The sequence below is a fragment of the Arachis ipaensis genome, chromosome B4 (assembly GCF_059453495.1).
Source record: "Arachis ipaensis isolate K30076 ecotype BB chromosome B4, ASM5945349v1, whole genome shotgun sequence".
Classification (NCBI taxonomy): Eukaryota; Viridiplantae; Streptophyta; class Magnoliopsida; order Fabales; family Fabaceae; genus Arachis; species Arachis ipaensis.
Window position 1 is genome coordinate 11838052 of NC_142439.1, and position 11528 is coordinate 11849579.

The 11528-nt window shown below is 32.9% G+C and overlaps 2 protein-coding genes across 2 annotated transcripts; both read right to left on the minus strand.

Moving 5' to 3' along the window:
• Positions 1-1155: 1155 nt before the first annotated feature.
• Positions 1156-5142, minus strand: LOC107638958 (alpha-glucosidase). Its single transcript, XM_016342356.3, has 5 exons — positions 4803-5142; positions 3730-4439; positions 3181-3411; positions 2430-3076; positions 1156-2216 (listed from the first exon to the last, which is right to left on the minus strand). Exons 1-5 carry the CDS (start codon positions 5036-5038, stop codon positions 1353-1355), a joined length of 2688 nt encoding a protein of 895 aa, XP_016197842.2. The 5' UTR covers positions 5039-5142; the 3' UTR covers positions 1156-1352.
• Positions 5143-7975: 2833 nt separating this feature from the next.
• Positions 7976-11118, minus strand: LOC107636098 (alpha-glucosidase-like). Its single transcript, XM_016339633.3, has 4 exons — positions 10827-11118; positions 9964-10664; positions 9597-9827; positions 7976-9507 (listed from the first exon to the last, which is right to left on the minus strand). Exons 1-4 carry the CDS (start codon positions 11093-11095, stop codon positions 7976-7978), a joined length of 2733 nt encoding a protein of 910 aa, XP_016195119.2. The 5' UTR covers positions 11096-11118.
• Between the last annotated feature and the right edge of the window lie 410 nt (positions 11119-11528).

The following is an 11528-nucleotide window of genomic DNA, read 5'->3' on the forward strand; positions in this document are numbered from 1 at the left end:
GAAAGAAAGCCTAAAATTTGTCCACAAATACAATTTAACCAGAATCAGAGTACTTATTTGCTTTCAGATTATACAAGAAATTCTCACTAATCATAGACAGTTGATTGGTTCACTTGGTTGTTAGCCGTTAGTGTTTCACTGGTGTAGCCATATCCAACTACTTCTTCTCTTAATGGGAAAGTACCTTCAACACACCATGCCAAAATATGAGGCAAAAACATGTGCACAACAACATGGGAAAAAACATTCTGCAGCTTATTACTGTGTTGGTGGTTGAGATTAGAAGGCTATTCATAATGGCTGGAGAATCAAATGCAATCATCTACCACCAATACATAAAGTTCCATAACCAAATCACTTGCGAATCAAAATCTAGTGATCACCGAAAAGTGATATTCCACTCAGTGCTGCTATCCAAGTCATAATCATTTCAAATGGACATCCATTATTTTCACAACAATTTCTATGATTTCTATTCATGAGGCTCTCGATGATTGTTAATTCTCTATGGGTACAAGTATCTTTTTAGTGCACGTCTATGAGTCTATCTTCTTGTGTCTGTCTCTTCCTTTGGTTTTATTTATAAAAAAAATTATAGAGTAAAAATAGACAAAAGTATATACGAAAAAGAGTATAAAGGTGATTAAAGTACACCTAAAAGGTTTTAAAATAACTTGATACACCCCAAAGATTGTTTATTTAAGCAAGTCGAAAGTATACTTAGTTGTATATGCAGTAATGAATTTAGATTTTTTAAGCTGATACATCGACATTTGGAGGATTACAAAGTGTATGATTGCAATTTTATGTCAGACCAATAGAATGCTAAATAAGGAAAGAACAGTTCTGACCTGTCTAAACAATCTTTGAGGTGTATTTCGCTATTTTAGAATCTTTCCAGTGTACAAATTAACAAATCTATTATAATCTTTTAAAGAGTATAAAATCATTTTATATTAAAATTAGACTTTTATCATGTTAAAATTTAGTTGCTGATGAAAGGAAAAAGTTCAGCCAACACTCCCAAAGTGTTGATTCATTACCCAAAATATAGTTATTTCTGTTGGTACAGAATAATCTTTGATAAATAATTTGAAATTTTATTCTTGTTTAGAAACAGATAGGTGAATCAGAATGAGCTCCACAATAAAATCATTTAAAACAGCAAATCAATCACACTATACAACCACAGTATTAATAGAGATATGATTTCTTAGTACTTAGATTCCCAGCCATGTTGATAGTATTCTTTATTTTTGTTACAAAACATGACATTTGTGAGGAATACCTACAGCAAGACACATTCCTTCAGTAGATAAAAAGAAAAAAACAACTTTAATTTCCCTTGTTCCTTATATTTCAATTTCAAGCTTAAATTCCTCTCCAATAAGCAGTGACAATTCTGAAACTTGTATAGTAACAAACTGTGAGGAGTCATCATTGTGAGTCTTGACAACCATCTTCAGTGAACCTGTTCCATTCATATAACTTATTCTCTTATGCTTAGGTATTCCCAAGAAAGTGACCTTTTCTATGATCCATCTTTGGTCCAGGGCAAATCTTCCATTAGTGACATTAGATGCAACAAAAACACTATTTTTCTGCAATGCACCATAAAAACTAACCAATGTCCATGGCTCATTCTGTCCTGATATGTCAAGTGTCTCCCCATCATCCAAATAAACTTGTCCATAGCTAGTTTTGCTGCTACTAACAACCACCACAAGATGAAATCGGGTCTTCCGGGCGGCTTCTGTTGTCAATGCCTCTCCTTGCATGGCCAAGATGTTACCTTCACCAACATGCACATTTATGTGATCAGATGGAGCATCAAGGGTAACATATTTTCCTGATTCAGCACTCACTGAATTCGAGAAATTGAAGAGATCAAACCAGTTTCCTACTGGGAAGTATGCATCAACCGTTATAGCCCCCGGCTTTAGTACAGGTGACACTAAAACCCCCTTTCCTAGAAGAAACTGTGAACTTATATCATATGTTGTGACATCCTCAGGAAATGAAAAGAAAAGGGGTCTTGCAATTGGTGTCCCTTTTGTGTGTGCCTCATACATTAGTGTGTAAAGATAAGGGAGGAGGCGATAGCGCAGGCCGAGCACTTTCCTAGCCGATTCAGCAACTGAATCCCAAAGATATAGCTCTTGCCTATTGGAAGTGTTGTCCGAATGATCTCTTGCAAAGGGATAAAAAGCCCCCAGCTGCATTGTGGAAAGTGAAAATAATTTGATATCTATACGTTTTGTTATGAGTTTCCAAGTTTTCTACTATACAAAGAAGATACTAGTTTCTACATGTGACTTTTGTAACCTAAGCATACAAAACTAATACAAGTATATGAAAACAACATTCACAAAGAAGAAAAAAGAATCAATAATCGATACTAATTACCATACTTAAGGATGAAATTTTACCTGGATCCAGCGCCTACAAAGTTCTTCAGTTGTATTTCCCGAAAAGCCACATATATCTGCTCCAACCATTGGAATTCCAAATATTCCAAAATTTAAAATAGAAGGGATTGAGTATGCTAAATTATTCCATGTGGCAGCATTATCTCCTGTCCAGTGAGCTGTGTACTTGCCAGAACTAACAAAAGTTGATCTACTTAGAATGAATGGCCTTTTGCCACTTATATCCTTTAAAACCTTGTTGGTTGCTTTGGATTCTAAGAGTCCATATAAATTATGGGAATCATATTCAGTGATATTGCCAAAATGTAAAGATGTTGCCGGGACTGTTCTGTAATTGATCTGTTGCATAACTCCGGAATTATTAATTTTATAGGGAGGGTTGTCAAGACTAGACGATGGATTCGGGGGAGAAGTGATGAAATTAGACAACTCATTCATGTCAAGCCAAATACCATCAAATGGGAGAAGCTCTCTAAATAATTTGATTTCCGTACCCCAAAACTTTTGGCTGCTTGGATTCAAGAAATCAGGGTAGTAAACTGGTCCAGGCCAAACTTGACCAAGGTAATTGACTCCATTTCTCTTGATGTATATATCATCCTGCAATCCTCTGACAAAAGTTGCATATGTTTGATTCACATGGATACCTTTTTGCAAAATTAAAGCCTGGATCAATAACTAATGCTTATGCATGGATGTTATTTTATTATCAAAAGAAATGGCATGGTATGAGGATTACTGGATTAGTTACCAGGATCCAAGATAAGCACATATTTCTGGCCATTTTTGTGAAGGGTATCCACAAATGTTTTCATCTTATCCAGTGGAAAGTTGATAGGATCAAGGGTGAAATCTTGATATGCATCCATGTAATCGATATCTGTCCACATAACTTCAAGGGGTATGTTTGCTTTTGCATAGTTGGCAACCACACCCTTGAGATCACTTACATTCTTGTAGCCCCATCTACACTGATGAAAACCTTTCAGAACAGAAATAATGAAGATGTGGATAAGCATAGGAATCACTGCTACAAATAATAGATCAGCAAGATAAGACCAACAGTTTTTACACATTGATTAGAACTTAAATGTCTGTGAACAAGTGAAAGGAAAATTCATAAAGTACCACATGGTAACCCAACGTTTCTTTAATGAAATGTGGAAGTGAATGAATTTGTCCAACTGAATAGAGCAGCAGGGTTCATCATCATTATCAAAATATGTGAGCAATATCAATATCATTATATATGTATTATAACTAGGCAGAATAGATTATCATGCTATATAAGTAGTCTTACCAAAAGACCAATAAGGCATAGGAGCAGGTCTTCCAATGAGTTCAGTGTACTGCTCCATCACCAGCTCCGGCGATGATCCAGAAAAAAAGTAAAGATCAAACACTCCACCAATCACCTTGTAAGTTATACGGTCGCCACCATATGCAACATCCATCCCATTGCTATTTAAAAGCAACACCCCATGTGTGCTCCCCGACTTCACTCTTCCATCTTTAGACCCTTTCCTTACATCCATGTAGAAAGGGTGAGAACCATAAAGGTTCAAGTCAAGAATGGCACTAAAAGTATCTGAATTCCACATGGTGAGTGTCTGGTGTGGCTGCAACTTAAAGGATCTCTTGGTGTGTTCACCAAGGCCATAAAGTGAGGCTCTTTCCCTTGGGAGTGAGGAAGATAGCTGAAGGTACTGGTCCTTGAACACAATGAAAGTTGAAGGGTTGGAAGGGTCTGGTGAGGTATCAAAGAGGATGTCCTTGGAGGACTTGCGCGAGATAGTGAAGCCAAATGGGGTGGTGTTGTGGAGGCTGAATATGAGGTCTGAGTTTGCTATTGTCAGAGATAGTTTTACTTCTTGTTTAGAAGGGAATTGTTTGGTGCTGAGAGAGCAGTGAGGGTAATAGGAACCTCTAGGAATCACTTCTTCTGGGATCTCCCATCTTTGGTGGGTAGAGTCTGTTATTCTTACTCTTAGCCTATCCTTGTTCTCAAAACTGCAAAATTCAGAAATAACCAAAATTTTCATGCTATATACACTTCAGTTTGTATGATGCAGTGAATAGGAATCGTGTATGATGCAAGCCATATCAACTTCAAATTTTGCATCACATTTTGCTGTGTGTATTAATATTATTACTTCAGTATGTATTGGATAGTGAATAGTGAATACCGAATTGATAATCAATTATAACCTAGAATTCATTAGTATCAAGATTCGAAGCAAAGCTGAACTAATCTATCTAAGGTTAGTATAATGACGTGCTATAACAGTAAAGATATCATAGTGTTTAATTATTTAATTTTCTAATAATCACTGAAAAGATCACACTAATGATTCAAAGTGGTGGTGTTGTTACCTGGCAGAGAGTTTGAGTTGTGGGATGTCAGGTCCATGGAGAGAAGAAGATTTGATGAGGCTAAGAGTGGCAGTCAACGACTTCCCAAAGTGATCACTGGCCACAGTTGAGATGGTGTAGCCATATCCAACTACTTCTTCTGTTAGTGTGGAAGCTTCAACTCCATGCCTAAATATGATGCACAAGAACAATAACAAGGGAAGCATAGTGTCTCTTCTCTCATGCCTACTACTCATTCTTCTGCTACTTAGTGAGTGTGTTGAGTGTGAGGGACTTTTCTCTTTTGTACAAGGACAATAGTTCAGTCATCGAATGAATAAAATAAGTCTAGAATGCTGATGTCAATGTTTGAACTCTTGACCTTTTAGATCTAGAACTCTAATACTATATCATGAAACCACTCATCTTAAAAATGTAACTTGATAGGACAATGTAACACTAATGGTCATATCTCTAATACTTCTTAAATGTTCATTGTACATATTGTATGCTTAGGGCATTGACTCCCTGTACTTTCTCAGTTTTTCTTGAAAATATCATTTATAATATTTCTATTCATGGGATTCTCAATAATTGTTAGATCTCTATTGGTACAAGTACCTTCCTTTTGCATTGTCTATCATCTTGCTTGCACTTTCTGTTCCTCTGATTTTAGTGGCTTTTTTTTTTCCAAGGAATTTTAATTTGTTTTTGAAATAAGTTATCTCACATATATAAAATTTCTATTTCCATTTTAAAGTATAGGATTTTAATATTTTCATGCAAAAGAAAATAAAAATTAGCATATACGATTATTATTATTATTTATAGTCATTTTAAGTATAGTGAAATTGTTTATATTCAATTAACTTTCATTGATTTTAAAATTAATCTAGAACAAAAAATGAAAAAGAAAAAGAAAAAAAGTTGAAATATTCAAATTAACCATTAAAAATATAGCGTGTCGAAATTATACATAAAAGGAAAATAGAATTTAGTTTTTAAACGGACAAATATAAATATAAAAGGATACAATTTTGATAAATTTTTTTGCACAAAAGTATTACTCTCTATGTTATAACTAGAATGAGACCCACATGTTCTGCAAATTTAAATAAAAAATAAAAATGATTAATAAATATTATAAAAAAAATTTTAAATACATAAATATGAATACAAATGATAAATAATTTTTTGAAAAGTATATTTGTTGAAATTATAGAAGTTTAATTATATGAAAATATAGGTCGTAAACATTTCAAGATTTTATGCAAGGTGGTTATTGTATAATCTCTAAAATTATCTTTACTAATTTATATTTTAAAAATTAAATTTTTTTTATATCTATATTATCAACTATTTTAATAAGTACAAATAAACTGTATTTTTTATTGGATAGGATTCAAATATAAATATTTAAATAAAATAAAATAACATTAAATAACTACGTTAACTTAAATCAATTCAAAAGTAAATATTATAAAGATCGAACACAAGTTATAATTTTATGTAATATTATTATAGTTATTTGTGTGTTTTATAATACTATTAAAGTGCATGCAAAAAAGTACTGGATTATTAGGCATAAAATTAATTGTGATAATCTAAAATTAAAAATTAATGGGTATGTCTAAAATGAGCTCAACACTTGTGTGCTTATTGAATGTGCCATATTTATATAGACCATTAGATTTTATTAGATTAAAATCAAAAGCTAATATAAAAGAAGAGTATTGATGGTTTTTAATAAATACAGAATATCATAGTACATAAATAAACACTTTAAATAAAAATATTTTAATACACAATACTTTAAATAGCAATAGAATCTTTTATTCTTAAATAATTAAATATAAAATATATAAATACAAAATATCTGAATATTTTTTATTTATTAAATTAATTATTATACAAAATTTTTTAATAATATTTAAAAATTATATTAAAATAATATTTTAAACTGTAACATAAAAATATAAAATAACTAAAATTTTATTTTATATTACTTGATAAATAATTAAATAATTATATTTAAAATTTATTAATTAACTATTTTTATTAAAGATATTATTATATAATATAATTTTTCATAAAAATATTTTTAAAATATAATTTACGTATATATAAGATGGAATAATCTACGTATATATATCATGTATTATGTATATATAGGATTGTATAATCTACGTATATATATCATGTATTATATAGAGTAGCTTGACGTCTTTTAACTATAGTATAAACTTTTTATTGGTTTTTATTTTTTGAAACATTCTAGCACACTCATCTCCCATAAATTATTTTTTTAAAAAATGCAATTATAGAAACTAATGAATAACCAATTTATTTCATGTGTCTCTGAGAAAGATTGAAGATATTTTAATGTATAATTTAAGATTCAACACATGTGATACTTTACATAAAAAAATCTTGTTAATTATTGTGAGAAGCGTTACAAAATATGAATTGTAAAATAAAAAGACATTTAATATTATTAAAAAGAAATTTTAATTACAAGAATTATCTTGTGTTAATTATTACGAAAACAGTTACAAAGAATTGATATTGAGGTTGAAAGAAAAAATATATTTGATTTTATAATAGAATTACATCTATACTAATATGCTGACGTGGCAAAATTCTAAAAAATTTATATGTCATTACTTAAATATAGCATGATTTTAGTATTAACTTTTATATAGATAAAATAGATAGATAGATGCTTAAATACATTAAGGCTTTTGATCTCTACTAAAAGAGCTTTTCGCCCCCCCATTGAATTACATGTTTTATATACGCCTAGATTACACTTCCCGAGCCATTTTATGATATATACATATCCATGACCATGACTCTTCGATATATAAATTTTTTAGCCAAAATAAAAAAAGTCCATGCCATACTTCTGATTCATTTGCTAAAAAAAATAGGTATTTCTGTCAACAAAAAATATTCTTTGATAAATAATCTGAAATTTTATTATCTTAAAATAGTCATTTCTCAATTTTCCAACCATAAGTAATAAAGAAATGCTACATCTTTGACTCTTTTAAACAACTTCACAGAGAAGTATATTATATATGGAGAGAGCTTTGAATGTAGTTGCTGAAAGATCATCTAATTGTAAGACAGAACTATGAAGAAATCCCTTCAACAAGAAGAAGATAGATTCTTTCATAGTAAAAACCTGCTTTTTAAACCATAGTCATTTCAATTTCTAGCTCAAATTTCTCTCCAATAAGTTGTGACAATGCTGAAACTTCTATACTAATAAACTGTGACAAGTTATCAGCATGTGTCTGCACAATTCCATTCTCAATATTCAATTCATTACTTGCCAAATTCACTTTACCTAATCTCTTGTTCTTTGGTATCCCCAAGAATGTGATCTTTTCAATGATCAACCTTTGGTCCAGAGCAAATCTTGCATTGACTATATCAGATGTAATAAAAACACCATTGTTATGTAAAACAGCATAAAATCTGACCAATGTCCACTCTTCATTCTCTCCTGATATTTCAAGTGTTTCTCCATCATCCAAATAAACTTGTCCATAGCTAGTTTGGCTGCGGCTAACAACCACCACAAGATGAAACGCAGTCTTCCGGCCGGCTTCAGTTGTCATTGCTTCTCCTTGCATGACCAAAATGTTACCTTCACCAACATGCACATTAATGTGATCAGATGGAGCATCAAGAGTAACATACTTTCCTGATTTAGCACTCACTGAATTTGAGACATTGAAGAGATCAAACCAGTTTCCTGCAGGGAAGTATGCATTGACAGTTACAGCTCCAGATTCAAGCACAGGTGAGACTAAAACCCCTTTGCCAAGTAGAAACTGTGAATTTATGTCATATGTGGTGACATCCTCAGGGAATGAAAAGAAAAGGGGTCTTGCAATTGGTGTCCCTTTTGTGTGTGATTCATACATTAGTGTGTAAAGGTAAGGGAGGAGGCGATAGCGCAGGCCGAGCACTTTCCTTGCTGACGAAGCAACTGAATCCCAAAGATAAAGCTCTTGCCTGGTTGAAGATTTATCTGAATGATCTCTTGCAAAGGGGTAAAATGCTCCTAATTGGATCCAACGCCTGCAAAGTTCTTCGGTTGTGTTTGGTCCAAAACCACATATATCTGCTCCAACCATTGGAATTCCGAATATTCCAAAATTTAATATAGAAGGGATTGAGTATGCCAAATCGTTCCAAGTCGCGGCGTTATCTCCTGTCCAGTGAGCTGCATACCTACCAGAGCTTACAAAAGTTGATCTACTGAGAATGAATGGCCTTTTACCAGTTATATCCTTTAAAGCCTTGTAAGTTGCTTTGCTTTGTAAGAGTCCATACAAATTATGAGTATCATACTCAGTAATATTACCATAGTGTGAAGATGTTGCTGGTATTGTTCTGGTATTGATTGGTTTTTGAGTTCCAGAATCATTGATTATGTAGGGAGGGTTATCAAGATTGGAAGATGGATTAGGAGGAGAAGTGTTGAAATTAGCTATTTCATTCATATCAAGCCAGAGACCATCAAATGGGAGAAGCTCCCTAAATAATTTGATTTCATTACCCCAGAATTTTTGGCTTCTTGGATTCAAGAAATCAGGGAAGTAAACTGGTCCAGGCCAAACTTGACCAAGGTAATTGACTCCATTTCTCTTTATATAGATATCAGCCTCCAAGCCTCTGACATAAGTTGCATATGAAGTATTTACACTGATACCTGTTTGAAAAATTAGCTTCAAATCAATAACTGCTGTAATATGTTTGTGGATTGGTTAAAAGAGGTTGCTTGGTGTTGGAATTAGGTACCAGGATCTAAGATGGGAACATATTTCTGGCCATTTTGATGAAGAGTGTCAACAAATTTTCTCATCTTATTCAATGGGAAATTTATAGGATCAAGTGTGAAATCCTTATATGCATCCATTGAATCAATATCTGTCCACATAACTTCAAGGGGTATATTTGCTTTTGCATAGTTGGCAACCACATTTTCAAGATCACTCACATCCTTATAGCCATATCTACATTGATGAAAACCTTTCACAAAAGAGAGAATTCTTTTGGATTAGCATGTAAAGTTGGGATCCACAGACTTTTCTTGGACAAAAAAAATATTGTGATGATTTATCAACTTTGCTATAAGAATACATGGTACTAATTAAGATTTTCTTACCAAAAGACCAATAAGGCATTGGAGCAGGCCTTCCAATGAGTTCAGTGTACTGCTCCATCACTTGTTCCGGCGATGATCCGGCAAAAATGTAAAAATCAAAAACTCCACCAATCACTTTATAAGTTATGCGGTCACCATCATACACAACATCCATCCCATTGCTATTTAGCAGCAAGACCCCATGTGTAGCCCCAGCCTTAACCCTCCCATCCATAGATCCTTTCCTCATGTCCAAGTAAAAAGGGTGAAAGCCATAAAGGTTCAAGTCAAGGTTGGCACCATTGTCCATATTCCACATTGTTAATGTCTGGTTTGGCTGCAGCTTGAAGGAGCCCTTGGTGTGCTCACCAAGGCCATAAATGGAGGCTCTTTCCCTTGGCAGTGAGGAAGAGAGCTGAAGGTATTGGTCCTTGAACACAAGAAAAGTTGAAGGGTCAGAAGGGTCCGGTGAAGCATCAAAGAGAATGTCATTGGAGGACTTGCGCGAGATAGTGAAGCCGAATGGAATTGTGTTGTGGAGGCTGAATATGAGGTCTGAGTTTGGTGATGTTAGAGATAGTTTTGGTTCTTGATTTAGATCATAGCTATTGAGAGAATGAGAAGAGTATTGAGAACTTCTAGGAATCACTTCTTCTGGAATTTCCCATCTTTGGTGAATGGAATCTGTGATTCTTACTCTTAGCCTGTCCTTGGTTTCTAAACTGCAAAATTTAGAAATATGTATTCCATGTTAGCTTTAGAACAATGATAGTTGTACTCGCTTTGCATTGTATATCAGACCGGTTTACACCTGATCCAATGGGGATGAGAATGTAAGCCGGTTTGATACACAATGCAAAGTAAGTGACTACAACATTTCTTACCTGGCAACAAGGTTGAGGTGTGGGATGTCAGGCCCATAAATGGAGGAAGACTTGATGAGGTTAAGGTTAGCACTCAATGAAGTTCCTAAAAGATCTTCATTGTTCACATTTGAGATGGTGTAACCATAACCAACTACTTCTATTTCTTCTGATGATGATGAATATGTAACAAAATGGCAAAAGATTAGGCAAATACACATATAGAAGAAGCTTGTTATTGGTGGTGGAAACATAGTGGTTCTGGTTTCACTCCTCAAAACCGCACCCATATTATGCTTCTTAGTCTTGAATGTTGAAGATAGAAATTAGAAAGCTAAGGTATGCCGTTATGCTCAATTCATTTTCAATTATTGTAGGCTTAATTAAGTTTTTGTTACTTGTGAAATGCCCTTTTTTTATTTCTGTAAAAAAAAATTAGTCTAATAAAATTTAGAAGTTTTTTGTTTTAGTCTCTTTCATTAGTTTTTTAGAAAGGTAAAGACATTTTAAATATATGAATTGTTTAAGTATACCAATTGCACGATGATGTTTCGAATATTGGAAAAGCAATGCTTATATAATTTAGTTTTAGATGTATCTGTGTAACTGAACAAAAACAAATGTCTACCTTTCTAATCATTGTAAAGGCTAAAGATTTCTTTTTAATATATATATATATGGCCATATGGGTATATAACTATATATATATATATATTAGATTCG